The 21,639-nt window shown below is 43.5% G+C and overlaps 1 protein-coding gene across 2 annotated transcripts in view; it reads right to left on the reverse strand.

Annotated features, from left to right (window-relative positions):
* Positions 1-21,119, reverse strand: part of SPNS2 (sphingolipid transporter 2) — a 154,954-nt gene extending 133,835 nt beyond the window's left edge. For both annotated transcript variants that reach the window (XM_034752232.1, XM_034752231.1), the window contains exon 1: positions 20,698-21,119. In XM_034752232.1, the coding sequence (XP_034608123.1) occupies positions 20,698-20,992 (295 nt within the window). In that variant the 5' untranslated portion in view covers positions 20,993-21,119. The remainder of the gene's footprint in view (positions 1-20,697) is intronic.
* Between the last annotated feature and the right edge of the window lie 520 nt (positions 21,120-21,639).

The following is a 21,639-nucleotide window of genomic DNA, read 5'->3' on the forward strand; positions in this document are numbered from 1 at the left end:
ATGCAATCGATTCTTTACAATCTACATCCCATCTTTGCTGCTAGTTGTCCTTCAAATATCACACATTTCCAGCAGCAGACAGGGAATAATTAAAATAAATATCCGGCTACCTCAGAGGAATATTATGAGCCTTAATTATTTGATATTTGCAACGTGCTATATAAGTGCTAGGCATCATCTGCATTGAACAACAGATGGAGAAATAGACTCAGAGGGTCTTGTCTACACTGCAGTGTCAGCACAGGGTGAGCAGACCCTGGGTTTGTTAACCTAGGGCTCGAGCATCTACTCTCATTTGCAACCCCAGATGAGGAATTGTTGAACCCAGGGCTCCAGCATCTACATTGCATTATGTGAACCTGAGGTCCAACAACTCATATATTCTAACACCCTCCCAAAATGTGGCCACACTAGCCCTTTTGGAAAACTTGACTGTCCCCCAAACTTGACTGTACACAGGACAAAGAAAGTCGGCTCATGGTACTATGGGATACTTTTGGTGGACTCCCAGTGCACGAGTCCAGCGGGACTGCGTCTACACTGCAAAGCAATAGGGCTTGAACCTTGGGTCCATGCCTTGACTCAAGACTCGGACCCTGCACCCCCATAGGATCCTGGGACTGTGGATCAGTGCGATTTGTGTGTAGACGTAAGGGGGTTAGGCTTGAGTCTGAATTCTAACCCTGGTCTTACACTGCAGTGCAGACATAGCCAGAGAGGCTAAAGTGACTAGTCCCAGGGCAGAGAGCTAGTCCACAGTAAAGTCAGTCATAGGACACAGGCAGCTCCTGCCTCCCAATCCTGTGCTCAAACCCCTAGCTTGACTGTCCAGATGAGACATGTAGCCAATAAGTCAAAATATCACTGGACTCTCCAGCGACTTTTCCCCCCACCATTGTCTGTAATGAATGCGGGGAGTTTCAGAATACAGACCTAGTGACATGGGGCTCCAACCTCAATGCTGTCTAGGGCTCTATAAACAACAACATTGCTCTGAGAGTATCTGAAGCCTAGCTTAAGCCCTACCTTCATTCCTGACCTGCTTTGCCTATTTAAAATAAAAAAGGAATATAACAGGTCAAATTCTGATCTCACTTGCAGGGTAGAAATCCAGTGTAACTCTAGTGGATTCACACTAAGCTAAACCACAGCAGAATTTGGCCAATTCACTTTTTCTTTCCAAGCCATCAGGATCTTCTTAATTAAAGTTTTATGAAAATATTGCTATATTTCACCTTCCAAAACTTGTAATCCAAAAACAAAACTCCAGCCTAAACAATAATAGCAACTCTCTGCTAATGCAGCGGTGAGTGAACTGGAAACAAACACCTGTAGAGTATCAACAAACTAAATGGTTGAGTCCATTTAACCACTGTCCCTTTGTTTGACTAAAGAAACAATCCTTTTGCCTAGTTGCTGCATCCGATGCTTTTCAGCAATGCAGCGTAGCAGAGGCTACTGCTGCTAGAGTACACATATTGCACGCTGCTTAACCATAGCCTTCCTCGCTCCGCATATTAAACAATGAAGAGCTCTATTAGAGCAGAAGGGTAGGGCAGCAGTGGTCAGTTTGTACCGGTCCTGAAATGAAGTTGCCCATTGCTCAGTGCTGCCCAGGGCAAGAAGGCAAAACTATTCAAACATCTTAAGGAGCGAGAACTCAATCGATATATTAGATTGAGAAACAATAACATGGATGACCAGTGCCCCGGTCAAGAATTGAAGCATCTGAAAGTAAATTCTTCTTTTACTATTGGTTAGTACAGCACCTAGCACAACAGGGCCCTGACCCTTGACTGGATTCCCAGGAATTACCTTAATGCAATTAATAAATAGTAATCGTCACCCTCCTTGTGGCAATCAGTGTCTGCTACACACATTTTCTTTTTCAGTATGAAAATGTGTGTCACATCCAGGGTTCACCACAGCACAGCCATTCTGTTTCCAAATGTTGCAGGAAGGTGAATTTGTTCTGACAGCCCTAGTCGTAAGCAGGAAAAGGAAATCAATCTATATAAAGATGAGAATCAAGACAGACCTCCACCTGGAACTCACAATAAATTCCAAACTTTTGATGATCTAAATAATGTCGTTAATTTTGTCCCACGTGCTTCTCATTTTCACCCATCCCTGCACTTCCAAATTCTGGTTAGGAGTGGAAATATTGCATTAGCACGAAAAAGGTTCTTTTTCTGTTTGGAACCCAGCTGATGCACTGGAAATCTCTCACAAGAAAGGGTGTCCTCACAATACTTCCAGACAATTTCTAGACCAAAGAAATTCAGCTAAGTCTCCGGAGGTTTGGGTGGAACACATCCAAATACTGTGTGGCTTGTTCAAACTCCATCACCTCTATGGATCCTTCCCACAGCTACCATCTGAGCCATCATGTGCAAAGCGCACAACTGCTGAAGAGCCCAGAGCTCACTAGCAGCAGATGCAGGATTGAGCCTTTTAGAACAGTGTGTAAGCAGCTTCAAGAAGCAACTTCAGATTTGCCAAGCACTTTATCTAGGCTTTTATATCAGTGCTCAGGGCTGTTTCTGAACAAATAAATGGGTTGTTTCTGTTAAAAGCTCTGTAGTTGGCAGAAATAATAAACATCACATATATATCTCATCACCTGTAATATATTTATCTGGCCCACCACTTCTAAACTATTGATTGGCTGTGATGGCTAATGCCTTGATCGTTTATATAGTGTAGATGTGGCCAAAAAAGGGAACACGAATAAATTGAGGCACAGGGGAAATTTGGTGGATCACAGCAAAGGGATACTCCGCAGACTCAAACCTGACCCATAAACAAAGTGAGGTTTCAGTTTTGCAAAGCAGGATTTTGTTATTTTAAAACCAAAACAAGGAGTTCTTTGGATAAAGTTTCCACTTCATCTCAAGTGAGAAAGTTCAGAGGTTTCAGATCCACCTTCTGGTTTTGGCCCATCCCCGTCTGAGTCCTCCAAGCAAGAACACAAGGTTATTTCGTTGATTACTGGCATAACAGTTAAAAACATTACCGAGGTATGGGATATGATACTATCTGAAGCCCAAGGTGCGGCTCAGATATAGTTATTCCCCAGGTACGACACAGATACGGTTAATCCGCAGAGAGATTTAATAAAAAAGTTCCAAAGAAGCCAATGGCCTCAGCACTGGCTGCTGGGAGTAAAAAAAAGCAGTGCACAACCTAACCCTAAGTACCCACAGCCTGGATCAATGCTGCCAGCTCCCCAGAAGTCCAGAGAACGGGGGCCTATTCTAAATAAAGTCCAGGTGGGAGAGCATTTGTTTTCCCTGCTTGTTTTACTGCCAGTATGAGAAATCTCATAGTTCTTCTCTGGAATAGCTTCTTGGATATCACACTTTGGAATCCCCTAGAGTAGAAAAGCCTGTTTCTTTGGCATTCCCTTTTGCGGGAAAGCTGGACACAATACGGTTTTCCTCTTTGCAGTCAGTGAGAACTCCCAGTCCCTGCCACGTGCACAGCACTCTACCACCCAGCAACATAGCTCTTACGATTCCCCCCTCCCGCCACACCCCACCAATGCCACAGGGACCTCCCTAGCTCTGGCTGGTAGGGCCTATAATCTGAACCCTCCCATCTTGCTCCTAGGACATTTCTCTCCCCTTCAGACCCCACAAATGCTACAGAAACACTGGACTGTGGGTTTTGTGACAGCAGCCTGTGTAATGGATGGTCAGGAAAGCACCTTGAGACAGAAGCCATGGGCAGCTCTATTACAGAGATCTTTTCAGTCCTATTCTCCATATACACATGCACAGAGCTGGCCTATTTTCTATTTGATAGACACAAGGAAGGCTGCCTACAATGTACACACACTCCCCCTGTTCTGGGAATGAGAAAGGAGAACGCCCTTTAGTCGTCATCTCATGTTTTCCGTTTTACTACTCTGGTCATTCTCTGAAAGGGCCTCTATTCAGAGGAACCCCTACACCTCAAGGCACGGTCTCCTCAGCTTCTCTCTTTTACTCCAGGACATTTTGCTCCAGCTCGTTCCCCACTACAGGCACATCCCCCTCTCACCTGTCCACAGTCACAGTCTGAACAAAGCCTTCAGCTATGTCTAGATTAGAAAACAGACCTATTTTCCTCAGCTAGACAAGGCCTTAGAGAGAAAAAGGAACCACAATCACAAGGTGCCTCTGGCTCATGGAGTCCAACAGGCTAACTCATGTGCAACAGAATCTGGCCACGGTCAGTTAGGGTAAAGTGAATACTAAAAATACACAAAGTCAAACCAATCAGGCCCCCATGCAGGCTCACACTGATAGAAGTGTGTGCCTCAGTGTTATAAAACCACTCAGCCTAGCCCCAGGCTATCTAATCCTGCCAGCCCTTGTGTTCACTTGCAATGGAGTCTGAAATTCTATGAGGAGACATCGAATTCTTCCTGTGAAAAACCAACCGGCCAGCCGGCCAACCTCCTTTTTCATTCTTTTTTTGCTAAAAACATACATCAGAACACAGTCCTCAGCAAGGGGGGGGATAGGGTCAGACCACAGGGCCATCTAGTGTGCTGTCTCTGAGGGCTTTATGGTCCCTTCAGAGAAGCGAGAATCTCGGCTTTGAAACTAGCTGTGAAAATGCGTGCTGAGAGTTGAAAGTGAGCAAAGTTCCAACTCAGAAAGAGGCAGCTACCCATGGCCAACATTTCCAAGGGCAAAATTACAGTGTGTGGGAATTACAGATCTGCAGACAAACCAGCAATCTGTGAGGAATTCAAGTCACCAGGAGAATCAAATTAGGACCACAATGATAACAGAATTAGACACGATCTCCTTTTAACCCGATCTCTATTTTTAAGACTTTTTTTTTTTTTTAAAGGGATTCTGTTTGTTTTTGTTTGTTTGTTTCTTGTTGCATTGTTAAAGACTGCGTGAAATTGGGCGGAGAACAACTATTCTGAACCAACATTCCCCATAATTTGATCTCGTTATTTGGGCTGTGTGAAATTATCCCCATGTGTGCAATTTAAAATAGTGACAGCCAAAGTCCGGAGTCATGCTGCAAGGAGAAAACTGCGTGATCAAGTAACCTTATATGGCCTTTGTCAACACTCCAGCTAGGAGAGGGATGGCGGCTGTGGAATTTGCAGAGACTCTCTTGCCTTCTTAAGGCTTTTCCCCAGTGGAGGACAGGAAGGGACATGACAAGAGCTAGAACCCCTGTCTTCCTCTCAACTAAAGTCTGATGGACTGCACTAAAGAAACTACTTATGTCCACACTAAAGCTTCCTTGCAACTATGCTTGTTAGTGCCAGTAATCAATGGGACAGTTCACGTGAGCATCACAGAAACTGAAACCTGGACGATCGAGATCAGAGGCTCATTTGCTGAATGTAACGTTGGGAAATACTGGGCTTCCCCAGCAGATGTGCAAAATGCCCTCGTGTGGAGGTGAGGTGGGGGCTCTCATGTGCCAGTTCCATCACTCAAAGTGGTTATATACGCATTGGGTCCCTCAAGCGCCAGCTGCCACACAAATCCTCTGCTGATGCGGATTTGGACACCTGGCTGGATCTTTTTCTAGTGTCTGAACAAGGTGTTCTGTAAGTTAATTTAGTGATGGTGAAGGTGATATTTTGGCAGGCTAAGAAAACAAAGTTCTTAATTTATCCACAAAGAAATACAGCAAGAGTGGTAGAAATATAAACTTCCCCTACACTGCTCCGTCAGCATGCATCAACTCTGACCAGCTGAGACAGCCCTCCAAGATTGAAGAGTAGGTCAACCTCCCTGGCCCATTGAATCTTTGGCCCCTCTGAGCAGCCTGCCAAGGCTCAAATGAGAAAATGCCAACCGAAACAAAGACCCAAAATATGGGGCACAAAACAATCATTCACGCAGGAAACTTAAAGTACTGTGGGATTTGTCCTGTTGCCCTTATAACCTCATTTTCACAATGTTTTGAGGCTAAGGTAAATAATTTTCAACAACAGAAGTGAGAAGACACTAAATCTGCAAGGAACATAAGGAACTTTGGGACTAAATTGAAAGAAATCCCTTGCAATGAGGGACATCTGAAAGGTATGTCTCCAAGACCAATAAGTTCACCAACAAGTACCAACTGCAGCAGCTGTTCCAGCTTTCCGTAACGAATTCACGACGTAGGTGAAATGAGTTTGGTAGTCTCTGTCTATAAGATCATCAGATACTACATCAATGAGCGTGGTATAAGAACCAATACAGAATAGAACGCAGCAGCCCTGGCTGCTACCAACCTGAGACTGGACTGAACTAAGAATCTATAGTATTTCATCTCCTACTGCCAGTCCCTCGAGCCACCTGGTCCCCTTGCACAATTATCAGACTCTTCCACTCCTAGTGGGATGGGCCTTCCTTTAGCTACAGATCTAATATAAACCATGTAATGTTGCCCTCTGCAGCTCTCAGCACATTCACTGGCAAGATTCCTCAGCCAGGAATCGGACAAAATATCGTTAATGTTTGTGGACCAAAACAAGCATCACACCAGTGGGAAACTTGAAAGAAAAAACAATGTCTCTCAAATGAGGCAGAGAGAAGAGAAACAGGGAGGACACTCACCAGTGGGGCTGCTGGCATATGAGACCAGATCAGTAGCAGGTGCAGATGATGAAATCTATATGTAATTTCTAGGGGGCCAACTTCCTAAGAGAACTCAACTCTTTTCCACTGAGGCTTGGACCACTGTTTACTTTGATTAATTACACAGCTGTCAGATTTGAAATTTTTTTTTAAAAAGCAAGTGCCCTATAAGCACCCATGCTGAACGTGAAGCATACACATGCAGCTTCATTATCAGCAGCAGGGATTCTGAGCAACAGTCACAGCGAAATTACAAGGGGCACAATACAGCTGACATGGCACGATAATTTGCTGGGCAAAAAATGACTTGCCTTCTGCTCAGCAAACCACATGCTGCACAGCAATTTCAGCTGCCCAGACACGCTCCCACTTTTAAAGGGAAACTGGTCTTTTGTTTTAAAAAACGAAAACAAAACAAGGACATTTCGCAGTGTTCTCCCCCCCGCCCATATGCCATCTAATCTTTCAGACTTGCAGGCTCAAAATGCACACACACACACACACACACACACACAAAGAAGTACCTGCCCAAATATACACATACAAGATGATACCATCCAGCATCAAACCCAGGAATATCACTAAGGAAGAAAGTTGTTGTTGCTAAGTAGGTTAGGCACATTTTTTAAACTACTTTAAAATTGTCAAGACACTCCCCCTATCGAAGTCTAAATTATACATTCTAAATTATATACATTAATATCTAAAGTATATAATTATAAGAAATGGATATAATTAGAATATATTTTAAAACCACCACACTTTCACAAAGGTATTTTTAAAAATAGAAACACTTTCTGCATGATTACAACACAACTTCTAGGTCTGCTGCCTCGAAGCTGGACAGCTCACAGAGGGAACTAAAGTCAACACATTCTATTTCCAGGGCAGGAAGCTGCAAATGTATTACTGGGAATATCATTCACAATGAGGATGACAAACAAGGAAGTAAATTCACTAGGGTCTTAATGCAGGGAAAACATTTTGACAGTCCTCCCACAAAAAATACAAGCCAGTATAGAAACAACTGTTATAGCGAAGCTCATACAAACAATGGAAAGTTTTGGTTTTGTTGTGTTTTTTAATATACAGAGCATTTGACAAGTGTCCCTGTAAATAAGAATTCCTGGCCAAAATGGTGATTAATAAAATTAACAGTTAAATGATCTCAGTCCAGTCCCTAGTGAACTGATGTCCACATCACAACTGATGCTACTTGGTACTTTTGGCAGGCTCTGCAGAGAGACCAGAAATTGAAGCACTGGAGACCGAATTCTTCTTATTGATAGGGTTTGTCTACACTCACCTGTTTTACCCACAACTGCTATCGCTGGTGCAGCTAGAGTTAACACTCGTGTAAATGGTCTCTCCAGCTCAGGGGTGGCACACACAAATGGGAGGAGGAATGAAGAAGCTTGTCGCTCCATTGCACATGCCAGGCACGTTCAAGGACCAAGCAGAAGACCCAATCTCCAGGACATTCGATCCACCACGTTGTAAGCTTTACATGAATAATTTCATAATTGTGTATGGGGAAAAAACAAATATTTTACAATGATCTACCAACTGTAACAAGGAAGTTTAATTAATCAGATACATCAGGATTTGGTGGATGCACCTGAGGGCCAAGAAACCTTTATCGACGGACTCATACGGTCCTCATCAGAATATTATCTGAGTACCTGGGTTCTAATCTTGGTTCCTCATTTGCTGTGGGCAAGTAAATGGGGATAGCAGCTCACGGGGATGTAAGAAATGATTAGTTGACATTGGCACCATGCTCTGATGATATAAAGCAAAGCACTATCTGAAAGTGCTAAATATTAATGATGGAGAGTCAGTTTTAAATTGGAAAGACAAATTTGAAAAAGTAAAGAAATTCAACGTAAAATAAAAGCTGCTTGCCTCTCCTTTTCCCCAGGCTGTTATCCATATCTCTAGCTACCAGCACAATATCTCACAGCTACAGTTTAAGAGCCAATTATTGAATTAGCTTAATCATGATTAGAAAAAACATTAAGATAGGAATAGTTGCCAAATGAGGGCCTGATTCAGCAAAGCATTTACACGTTTAACTTTAAGCATGTGAGTAGTAAACCCTTCCTTGTTTAGCAAAGCACCTAAGCATGTGCTTAAGTACTTTACTCAGTCAGGGTCTGAGAGACTAAGCAGCCCTTGCAAGGTCACTGTATCATAGGTAGGCTTTCATTGGAAATAAGCACCCAGAAGTATGGCTGTTTGCCTGCATTGGATGCAAAACTCTTTCACTCCACATGTGATATCGACAGAGACATTACGATTTATTCTTTGGCCAAGGAAGGTTCCCCAACTCGCTAGTACGCCCAGTTCCCATGAGCTCAGAGCTTGATTTATAGTCACTGAATTAAACAAAAAGATTCCTCTTGACTTCAAGAACCTGATCCAAAGCTTGTTGAAGAACAGTACTCCAGATCCCAGAACTGATCACTGTCCCTAAGACCATGAGCCAACGGCTAGAGCAAGGAATTGCTAACTGGGGGTCAGGACCTCTCAGGGGGTCACAAAGTTATTACATGGAAGGTTGCAAGCTGTTAGCCTCCACCCCAAACCCCGCTTTGCCTCCAGCATTTATAATGGTGTTAAATATATAAAAAAGTGGTTTTAATTTATAAGGGGGGGGGTCGCATTCAGAGGCTTGCTATCTGAAAGGGGCCACCAGTTCAAAAATCTGAGAACCGCTGTGCAAGAGGATGTTCACCTATGCCAAGTTCCAGCCTGCTGAGGAACAAAATGTGTGAATTAAAAGCCTCCAATACAGGTTTTATGATGGAAATGGTGCATGACTCTGAACTACAGTGGTGCTACTAAGGCACAGCTATAATGAAATAGGCGAGAGATGTAATCTCATTTATTTTATTGCTTTTTCATTTCTGCTGTACAGTTCAAAGCACTCCGCATAGCTGGCAGTCTACAGTACTCTAAGTGCTAGGGAACTGTTACAAATGTCTCATGAATATCCGGTGCCTGAATAAATACAAAAATTTAAATTAAATTAACAGAGACAGTAGATGAATTACAGGTATCCACACCCAAAATGCCAACTACTCCACACAAGTGGGGGGGATAATAACGTAATGTTTTATTTTACTAGTCCCAGATCATGCAGTCCTTACTACTATGCCATATACCCTTCAGTCTGAGTTTGGCTTCAGTCCGGGAATTATTGTTATCCATCACTCTGACAGGTCTGATTGATGATTTGGAAATTCCTCCCTGGTGGGACCGTAACTATTTATGGACCTTGTATACAGGTACAGATGCAAATATTACAGTTTGGCTTCTCTTATACAAGAGGATCACAATAATTGTGTGTCTTGCGATAACACTTATTTTTCTGACTTTAAGCATCATAAGCAGCATGGCAGAAAGTTGATTAGCAAAAGCCCAATATGTGCTGCATGCTAGCAAGAGTATCCAAAAGAAACACCTTGCAATGAGCAATTTAGGATTTCCTTTACCATGTGAAAGGAGAGGCAAAGTAAAGAAGTGATTTGAATATGTTCTGCCTCTGAGTTTAAAATAAGGATATTGTCAAACATTTCTCATTACTAGAATATAGCCAGTGTTTATACCCTCTGAAAAGCAGCATCCAATTAAGGGGTGTGTTTTGTGCATCAGGGAAATCAGGGTATTATGATAACATAGACACAAAGCCTAAACATAGTGGGCCCAATTCTCCTCCCATTTAGAGCGATTTTTATATTGGAGTTGCCTTCAATGTTATTTTTAATTTACACCAGTTAGAAGAAAATCGGAGCCAATTTATTTTGGACAAAAATCATTTCACATTGAAAATGCAAGACATTTCAGAAGTTAAGATTTGCAATGTGAAAATGGCTATTTTGTTTTAAAACCTTGCGGAGCAAGAATTCAGTCAACATAGAAAAACTAAATATGAGATTTTAGTATGACAACATTTTTGTTGACTCTTACCCTATTCACTATGACCCCAATTCAGCAACACACTTAACTTTATGCACCTGGTAGTCCCATTGAAGTCAAAGGGACTAGTCACGTGCTTAAAATAAAGTGCAAGCTTAAGTATTTTGCTGAAACAGGACTCATGGCCGATATTTAGATGCAACAATTTCTCTTGTTGTCTTCAATCTTATGATGTTGCAATCAGGGCCGGCTACAGGCACCAGCTTAACAAGCAGGTGCTTGGGGCGGCCAAGGGAGAGGGGCGGCACCTGTGGCAATTCGGGGGCGGCAGGTCCCTCACTCCCTCTAGGAGCGAAGGACCTGCCACTGAACTGCTGCTGCCGATCACGGCTTCACCTCTTCCCCCCCCCCCGCCCAATTGCCGCCACCAATCGCGGCTTTTTTGTTTGTTTGTTTTTTGGGGCGGCAGAAATGCTGGAGCCGGCCCTGGTTGCAATAACACATTCTTTCCGCTTTCCCATCCCGCAACCATGGAAATCTGACAGAGAGACCAAGGATGGAAGAATTAGGAAACTTGTTGTTCAGCTCTCAGTGGAACACAGTTCTAATCTGAATATTACAGCTGAGGGCCACTAGTAGCGTCTGAGAGCTGACCCTGTGGATGTCTGTTCCTGCATACGTATATAAGATTATCCTGAATGTTAGTCAGCAGTTTTGGCTGCTAGGAAAAAAATCAAGAATATTTATAAGTGCATTAAAATTAGTGTAGCTGTGGCAGTATTAGAATTTTAATAGCCTAAAAGTAAAGGGGGGGGGAATACATCAAAGAACTTTAGGGGTTTTGTGTTGTATTAGAAAAGACAAAGCAAACATTTTTCCTTTAAACTTGTACTATAGAAAGAAATATTTCCACAGCTAGCGCTGTTAACAGCATTGCAATGCCATGCTAATTATTATTTGTTTAGCACTGGCAACGTGCTAGGAACTGAACAGGACCCTACATACAGTCCCGGCCCCGGAGAGCTTAAAACAGAGCTAGCTAACAGCATCCCTTGCCTGGCATTTCTTACAAATACCTGTTCAACTGATGGAGACCAAAGAACTACAGGACTCGGTCAACCCATGTAAGACCAAGTTATCTAACTTACCTGATCAAGGCTGGCAGGGCTAAAAATGGAACTTTTCAAACTTAAGTATCCTAAACAGAACACCCAAACACAGCTCCGATCAGAGCTTAGGGATGTAAAAAGTGGGGTTATGTACCCGTAGGGAGATTTCATGTTTGGGACCTGGATGTCCTGTTATAGCACTGCTGTTTTGAAATTAGATGCTTTACTCAAGAAATATGAACCAAGAGTGCCTGGCCAGCTGCTAGTTCCCTGTGCAAGTGTCCACATTAAAGCACTACCTTCCCCATGGTGAACCCAAAGCAAGGGGTTACCCCAACGAATACAGAGATAGCCCAGCTCATTCTGCAGCTCTGGAACAAATGGTGAAATTAAATTAAAGAAGGATTAAAAACCCATTCTGAATTATGATGAGCAAAATCCTCCTTTCAGATCCACACACAAGTACTCTGTCTCATCAGCCCGCTTTCCCTATGGGTGTAGCTCACCCACTTACAGCAAGGGCAGACAGGGAGAGCATGGAATGCCCAGCTGGATACGAGAGGAGAGTTAACTTTAAACAGTATTGGACTGAACTCTGCAGACCTCACCCATGCAAAACGCCTGTGGACTTCAGTGAGAGTTTTATCTGAGTAGGGTCTCCATGGTTTCACCAAGTCTTACTTTTTGCACAATCACCAAATACATTAAATGGTGCTCACATAATAAATAGTTATTGGTAACCATTTACTTATAATAGGGATAACAAGAACAACAGCCAGGCTAAGAAAAGTAAGTCGTTAACTGTGTTCTTTTAATTACCTGATTATTAGCAGAAGCCTGAACAAAGAGCAAAATGGATTATAGCAGTTTTGGTTTAATGCAGCCTTAAAAAAAATCATCATCACATGCCAAGGCTAAAAGGATTATCGTTCCAGCATGTGGTTCTCTCATTCTGTCGGCCAAGTGCTCTGAGCCGCTACTGCAGCTATCCCCCCTGTAGCGTGCCCTCATCTTTTCCCTCTGCTGTTCTGTTCAGCCACTACAGTCACTAGCCTCCTCCAATAGAAATACAAAGACTGTGGGAAAGAATATTGTTCACCAACAATCAGAGGCCAGTGCACATGGTCTTTAGAAGGCACAATTTAGCTCTCTTCCAGCTTACAGCTGGATTTGGACTCCAATTTGTCTTCTTCTCTTCCTGTTTGTTTCTTCTTTTATATTTTAAATTGCTTTGTGAATTTAGTGATGGTAGAAGATGCCAGATTAAGAGCCCCAAAGGAGGAGGATTGAAGCTAATCCAAAACCCCCACACCAGATACAACATATGCAGCAGCAGCCACACAATGTATCTATCTTAGATACTACCATGGTCCTCAAGACTATAGTATCTGAGTGCTTCCCAGTCTTTAATGTAATTATCCTCTACACCCTGTGAGGCAGTGCTGTACTAGTACCCCATTTTACAGAGGGGAACAGAGGCACAGAGAGTAAGTGACTTGCCCAGGGTCACCCAGGATGTCTGTAGCAGAGCAGGAATTGAGCCTGAGTCTCCCCCAGCCCAAACTAGAGTTCGGATCACTGGACCATCCTTCCTTTCACGAGCTTCTCAGCATCACCCTGCCAACATGCTCTCTGCTGCCTTGGAGGAACCACCTCTATAGAGGATGAGGGTAAGTTTAGACTTTATGGCTCATTCTATCCTTGGACTCTCAGCTGAGGACTATTAATGAGAGTTCCCAGCAGTGCCAAATGTGGGATGGCTTCCGTGACATGAATAGCTGAACACTGAGAGGTGGAATGAGAGCACCAGCTCATACGCCATCATGCAGCGATCAAATGGAAACTTTCAAATCACCCCATACCAGGGCTAGCGACCAAAGAGGTAAAAGATTCTATATCCCATTAGTCATCCAATCTCCATCAGATTTTCACTTTCCTAACAATTTGTGCTGCTGTAAGAACTGTAAGCATAGAAATGAGTGTCCCCCTTCCTCTCAGAGCAACTTCACTGAAATAGCCAGTTGCATTAGATGTAGATAGATCATGAATGGTCCTAGTGTAGATATTGAAATTTCTCCATCGCTGATAATGATATTTTCAAATGAAACATTACAAGTCAGACTAAGAGGTTTTTAAAAATGTCTTCCAATGATCATCATTACATGTATGTATACATCACATTAGAAACCCAGTGGAAAAAAACAATTTGCCAAGATATTTTAAAACAGGATATTTATATAGCATGGATATATTATTTATAGTCATAGATCATGAACAGACCCGGTCTTTGGAAAGTTAAGGTAGTACAGACCCATAATGCAACATTGCCAAATGAGTCTGAGAGATTTTTTTTAAACTAGTACTACATTCTCATTTGTACCTTTGTAACAGAGTCATAAGATACTGCTTTAGGCTCACTAGATTCCCAGCATGCTGTGTAAAAGCATTAGACCAACACTGGATAACAAACATCTTTAAATCACAAGTTGCTCAGCAGTATGGCAAAACCATTTCTAAAGATCTGAAGCAAGAACTATGACCTTTCGTAAGAGGGGAGAGACACCAGACTTTAACCATGTCTACTGAACTCGGCAGACTGCTAAGCTACCTGGTAAGCAATATAGTTACCTACGATGTGCAGCCTATATGCAGGAATAAGAAATAAACGTCTAATAAAGAAAACACAAGTTGTCTGATGGAGTTTCACCCAGTTCAACTCAGCACTCCCCTAAGGTATGGCTATAAAGTTCCTACACTCTTGATCCCAAAAGTCTTTCCCACGTGGCTTCCAGTACTGATGAATATAAGCACAGATTCTGTGTGCCTGATTATAATATCAAAGTATTCATAGGAACAAGATTATCAAGTATTTACCAGAATCTAACAGCCTTGTTACAAAAGGCTTTAGTCATTAACTACAATAAGGCACATACTTTAATTCGTTCGGGGGGGAAGAAGCTAACTGACCAATGAGCATATTGTAAAAATGTATGAGAGTTAAAGAGACTGACTATAATAACAAAGATACAGTTAGTATCTGGAAAACAATTCATAGAGAAGAAAAATGCTTCCACAAACCCTAATGTGACTTCACATTGAGTGTAAAACACTCTAGGCCAAATCCTGCCAATTCACACAACAGCTGGTGCAACAGAATGTAGCTGGATATGCCAGAAGCCGGGAATGGGTGACAGGGGATGGATCACTTGTTGATTACCTGTTCTATTCATTCTCTCTGGGGCACCTGGCATTGGCCACTGTCAGACGACAGGATACTAGGCTAGATGGACCTTTGGTCTGACCCAGTTTGGCCATTCTTATGTTCTTATAAAGCCCACCCTGTGTAAGAAATACCCTTCCATTGCAGGACAGAATGCCACTTCACATCACTAGTCTTTGTGCTGCTGAACGCTTCTTATTGCTCTTTTCTGCAGTAGCAATATAGTCTCACTGCTGCTGGCATGCACTTAATTGTATAGTGCTTCCTCAGTCGCACCCATTACGCAATCAAACCACTCCCCTTGTGGTCCTGTTGCACATTCCTGCCATGCTTGCCAGGTGTATCTCATGACCACTATGGTATGGTTGGGTAACAAGTTATGCACACTGCTATCTGAGCAAAGAGCTGTGTGGCTATTTGCACCTTATTCTTTCCAGCACACAGTTCCTTCCACAGCCAAACTATGTGGAGTTTAGCTCAACAAAAGGTGAAAAATAAAGGTCTAAAGCTGCCACTCTACGCTTTCTTCACTCATACTATAAACACTGAGCACAGTCTGATTGCAGGGATATTCCAATCTGGGATTAAATGGGTTTATTTTTAATATTACATCTATTAATTTGTTAACTGCGTAAAGCTCTTTGGGATCCTTCAGAATGAAATGCACTATGTACAAAGTAAGATACTACAGAGAATGTGAATAGGTGACAAAGATAGATTGGCCTTTTTAATTCTTAAAATGTCCTTGCATTTGAGAATTAATGTTGAATCTTTCCAATCTTGTTAGCACAGCTTGTGCTCCCCAGAAGTAAACTTGACTTTTAAATTTCAGTGGCAATGTATACATATGTATTTAACTCGTGTCAAGAGTGGAGTTGGCAGCTGCATGTTGTGAAAGGCCTCGTCTCTTCAGGATTATATAAATAATGAACACAAAAATGTGGTCAGACTTTACAATAGAAAGTGATATAAAAATGATATAAAAATGATCAAACTTAAACCTCAGGCTCACTCTGTGAAACGGAGGTATGCAATCTTCAAAGGATATTGACCGCAAGAGTCAGAACCAGGATTCTAGTCCAGCCTCTACCTCAAACTAGGTGTGTCACCTTGGGCAAACCACTTAGTCTCTCCTTAACTCAGTTTCCCCATCTGTAATGGAGACAATGACAGTGACCTAATTCACAGGGGTGTTGGGAGACTCAATTAACATTTTAAAACATTATCCTTAAATGAAAGGTGCTACAGAAATGCAAAGTACTACTGTTTAATTAGGAGGAGGAGGAAAGATGACAAATCATGATGAAGGGAGACTACTGCCATAGTCATCAATGGGAACAACAAAAGCTTATTTGTGACATAATGGCAGAGCTGCATTCCAAGACTCTGAAGGTAACAGGACTTCCCCAAAACAACTTCACTAAAGAAGAGGGTAAGGTCAGGTATCACCAAGACCTTTGGAATGCAGCTCTGCAATGAGATCAGACTCACAGGTGATCTTTAATGGCTTCAGATTACCAGTCTCTCTCTTGTTTCCTCATGATTTCCCTTCCTTATAGCTGCAACACCAACAGACCTTTTAAAAGAATAAAATTCTACTTCATGCAAAGTCATCGGATCAGCCGTAACCCAGGTTTTCAGTATGCTTCATGATATTTTAAGACAGAATTTCAGAAAGTGATTTCCCTTAAAGTCAGTACTGTTCAGTACAGTGGTAATCAAGTTTTTCCATATCAGGAACCACCCCAGGAAACCCCCTCCCATCTAGCTGAGACCCTCCCCTTCTATTTATCACTATGGAAAGGGTAGGTGGCTGCGATCTTCAGACGCATTTGTTACCCCCAGGTTTAGAACCCCTGGTTTAGTGTGTATGTGTAGAATGTTATAGAAGATCCATCATCACCTGTACAGTAATTTCCTTTAAACTTTTGGGATAAACTTTTTTAAATAGCGGGGGGGGGGGGAAAGAGAGAGAGAAACACCTCCACAGCAGTGGTCCAGATCCACCTCACTAGTGTTCCACTAATTCCCATGGACTTCAAAGGGAGTTTTAAGTGCCCAAGGTTTGCAACATAGTGTCCTAATCCGCGGTTTACTGGATAGAGCACTGAACTGGGACCAGGACACCTGGGTTCTATTCCTGGCTCTGCTACTGACCTGCTGGGTGACCCTTGGCAAATCACTTCACCTCTATGCCTCAGTTTCCCATCTGTAAAATGGGAATAATGATACTGACCTCCTTTGTAAAGTGCTTTGACACCTACTCACATAAAGCACTATTTAAGAGCTAGGTATTGCTACCTCTGGCCACATGAAAGACCTGCTAGAGTTTGCAAGGTACATGGAAACACATACTACCTTGACTCATTTCAACATCACTGGTACGATGAAACCAAAACTAATCAAGAAGAAACTGAGTGTGTGACTCACCATCCCCCCTCAAAAATTGCAAGAATATCGAAGAACTCAATTCACTATACTCAGTCTGATTGTGCCTAGACAGAACAGTATAAAACACAAGGAAATAAAAAACAACAAATTTTTGTTTGAGTCTATCGCAGCAATGAGGCACAAGAAGTGCTAGGGATGGAGAGTTTTCTCTCTCTCTCTCTCTCTCGCTTAAAATGTCCTTGCATTGATGGAATTCATGTTCTTTAATTTCCATGTGATCAATTAGAAGTATATGAAGAATATTTTGGGATTCACATTTTAAATATACTCTACATATTTACCTGTTTATTGTAGAAATACATATTTTCAAAACTTTAAAAGATGTGTATTAGTGACCAGATAGATTATTACACCTATTATAGGCTAAGTGCAAATATGGGATCTTCCTTCAAAGCCAAAGATTTTACATTATTCTTTCTAGGTAAAAAGAGGAATAATCTGAGCCAGAAACTAATTCCAGTCTGACACCTACTCTATGGCCTAAAGTAAATCACAGCTTCTGACTCAGTTTCCCCTTCTATAATGGGAATACTTGACTCTCTCCATCATATTGCAATAATTAATGTATATAAAGTGCTTTGAAGATTTAAAGAACTACAAGCACTAATTATTACCTGGCTTGAGACACAAACTGGATTTTTGACCTACTAACTGGATTCATACACAAATATTTGTCACGCTATTATGTAGGGTGTACCAGAGGTCTAAAATACTAACTTGTAGGTTCTCTTATAAAATAACTTTATGGAAAGTAGTTTTTGAAGTCAGTAGCGACACCATTTTTACTACCTCAGGTGTTTTATTGGATTGAATTAAAATATTTCATGTTCTGAATTAGCAACTTGCAAAATGTCATTTTGAAAAACAAATATCAAGTTAGAATACACCTGAAAAGCAGGGAAACTTTTTGCATTTTTGTATCTTAAAAAAAACTCCAAAACTCATGTAAGCAAAATCTGTCTCTTAAGCTAAAATGTTTATGTCAAGTACAAGAAAACAGCTAAATTTTACATCTGAGTTATCACTCAGCCCCTTCAAAACTAGGGGTCACTGCTGGAAATGATGAAAACCTTAGGGTGCTATTATACAGTGGTCAGCTTGCATTTACACTCTGTTTGGACAGGCATTTCCTGGCCTTCCCACGAATGAAGATACTCAATTTCTCTCTGTCAGAGGATCCCTTCCCTTTTTTCCTGCTGCCAGCAAAATCAGAATCTATGTCTCTTTGCTGGAGCTACTGTAACAAATGGGTGAATATAATAACAACGAGCCCCCACCCCGTTTTTTCTTTCAGTTCTACTTAGGGAAAACTAGTTTCCTGCAAAATAAGCAAAACCCTCAAAAAATGCCTATTGCTTTTCAGCCTGCATCTTCTGTATCAGAGGGATTTCCATTTTCTGTGCACAAAAATTACCGGAAATCCCAGTGACTGGAGAGTAACCTGATATCTTTTGGCCTGATCCTGCAAGATACTGAGGATGATCAATGTCTTGCAGGATTGGGATCTTAATTGTCACACAGAAAGGAATCTCTTTTAAAAAAAACAAAACAAAACAAAAAAAAACGAGGTAGCGTAACAACTAACTTCCCTACCTAAACACACACAGTAAAATTTGAATTAATCTTGGGTCCAAACTACAACATATTTTCCCAGTCCCCTCCAAACTTACACTGTTTTAAGAAAGTCTAAACAAACACAAAGATTTTTTTTATTACTGTATATCCTGTTGGTTTCTAAACATTAGGAATGTGTGTATATATAGATGTTTATACATGCACAAACCCTATTTATAGCTCTGAATATAGGATTATCAATATGGAAGACATTAAAATAAATATTATAGTATGTGTGTCAGTTTAATACCAACACGCCTACTACATACCTAATTACACAGAGTTCAATAAGCATTTTCCAACCTGCTGTTACTGCCTGACAAGAATAAATGAAGAGTCCCTCTAGGGGCTATACAGTAAACATCTTAAGTCATATTTGTTCCTAAACCAGGCTTCACAATAGTACTGATTGCTTGGGCACAAACTGCAGACTACCTTCCACGCGATACAGCATGTAAAATGTATCTGTGAGGGAGCGCACAATTTTGAAATGTTTATCATCCCAGGGAAATACATGCTTTACACAATGCACTGCGGCTGTATCACTGCTCCTGCATGTCATTCCGTTACAAGCAAGCCAAATCCTAAACCATTCTCTTGTTCTGTTGTGTTACCTATTAGGGAATTCTGCACACAATTATTCTCTGCACATAAAGAATCCTCTTTGGTTAAGAAGAGAAGGACGGCCTTCCCCGCCTGCTCCCACTATGAAATTACAGGTTTTCAATGACCCATCAAAAACAAAGCAGAGGTGATTTGCTTCTGTGTGTTTTTTCCAAAGAAACAGCCAAGTAAATGCAATTCCAAGCCCCACATTTCCAAGTGCATTTTATCTGTCCGACAGCAGCTGCACCTGTCACCCAGGGCATTTTGTGTTATTCATGAATTTGTCAGCGTTTCCCCCCATCAATCCATGGTTTTACACACTGTGTGTGCATTGTCAGGAGGACAACAGCTTTCTTTAATGACTGAACATTTAGGCTATCACTACACCAAAGGAAAGAGTAATTTTTAGTTTTTACAAATAAGTGCAATTAAGATAGCATAGACGATAATAAGAGAGAATCAGCACAACGGGAGCTAATTACAACATATGGACCGGCTTTCACCTAGTGCTAAATTACTATAACTGAGCCACCATGAAACTGGGATTTAATTGTTTATCAGACTATTGGTCTTCTGCTCTGTATTGGGAGAGATGAACCTCTCTGTGTCACTGCTTATACATGTCCTGCCTAGTAATGGATAGAGAGTTTTGTATAGAAGACAATTGCATTATAAGCATTTTCTTCCTATCCACTAGACAAGGAGGAGAGATTCCTGGTTTGCGTCCTACTAGGATCGATTCCCTCCCTTTGAAAAGCATGCCTCCTGTGTCCCCAAGCATCACCCATTTGCAATACAAAAGGCCCCTTGCTTCCAGGTGCTCTCAGAACCCATTCCTCTCCCTGCTGGGAGGGACAGTCACAAACCAGATCTCCTGGGAGTTTATCCTTTTGTATGTTGCCATATAGCCACAGAGCTGCATTTCCAGGAGCTGTGCTAACAGCATGCGGCGGATGCTGAGCGGATGGAAGGCAGAACAGCTGGAGAGAGGGCGGAGAGGGGTGGACAAATGAGCAGAGACAGGGGAAAGCAGAGGGGTAAATGGAAGGGGCGGAGGGCTAGGATGGGAACACGGAGGGAAGAGAGAAATAGGAATGAGGGGGGAAGGACAGGCTGGAGCAGCAGAGGGATGCACGAGGGACTAAGGCAGCCGGGCGGCGAGCTGGAGGGCCGGGGCCCTGCCCCTTACCTGCCACCGTGTACCTATCCAGGTAGTTGAGCACGTTGCCCACGCTGAGGATGCCGGCGGCCGCTACCCGGGCCCTGCCCAGGCTGGGCGGCTTGTGGCGGGGGGCCAGGCGCTCGGGGCTCTTGCCCGCGGGCGGGGGGTTCATGCTGCCCGACAGGGTCTGCACCTCGCCCTCGGCGCTCCGGCCGCAGCAGCCCCGCTCGCCCTCCTCCTCCTCCTCCTCGTCCCCCGCTCGGAGCCGCCCGCTGCAGCCCGGGCTGCCGGCCGCGGAGCCGCCGCTCTCCAGGCACATCATGGGCTGCGGGAGGCAGCCGGGCAGGGAGGAGTCCGCTCGCTCCGCAGCGCGGCCGGGCAGAGACGCCAGCGGGGCAGACTCAGCGCCGCATCCCGCAGCCGGCTCAGCAGCAGCAGCCTCCTGCCTGCGGGACCGGCCTCTGACAGCGGGGCGGGAGCGGGCGGCCCCGCAGCCCAGGCTCCGCCCCCGCCCGCCGCAGCCGCTCCGCCTGACAGGAGCCCCGGGCGCACCTGGGCTCCCGGCGCCTCGGAGCGCCCCACGCGGGGACCCGCGTCCCCCGCGCCCCGCACGGCTCCCCCGCGAGGGGACATGTGTACCCGGCGCCCAGCACCCCGCACGGCTCCCCCGAGAGGGGATCCGCGTCCCGCACGGCTCCCCCGCGAGGGGACATGTGTACCCAGCGCCCCGCACCCCGCACGGCTTCCCTGAGGGGAAACACAGATCCCCAGCGCCCCGCACGGCTCCCCCGAGAGGGGACCCGCGTCCCCAGCGCCCTGCCTGGCTTCCCCCGGAGGGGAGCTGCGTGCCCAGTGCCCCGCACCCTGCCTGGCTCCCCCAAGGGGACATGCGTCCCCCACGCACACCAGGCGGCCTGCCCCTCACAAGCAATCTCCCGCAGTTACACACCCAGAGAACCCATCCTCCCA

This window comes from Trachemys scripta, chromosome 18, assembly GCF_013100865.1.
Source record: "Trachemys scripta elegans isolate TJP31775 chromosome 18, CAS_Tse_1.0, whole genome shotgun sequence".
NCBI classification, from domain to species: domain Eukaryota; kingdom Metazoa; phylum Chordata; order Testudines; family Emydidae; genus Trachemys; species Trachemys scripta.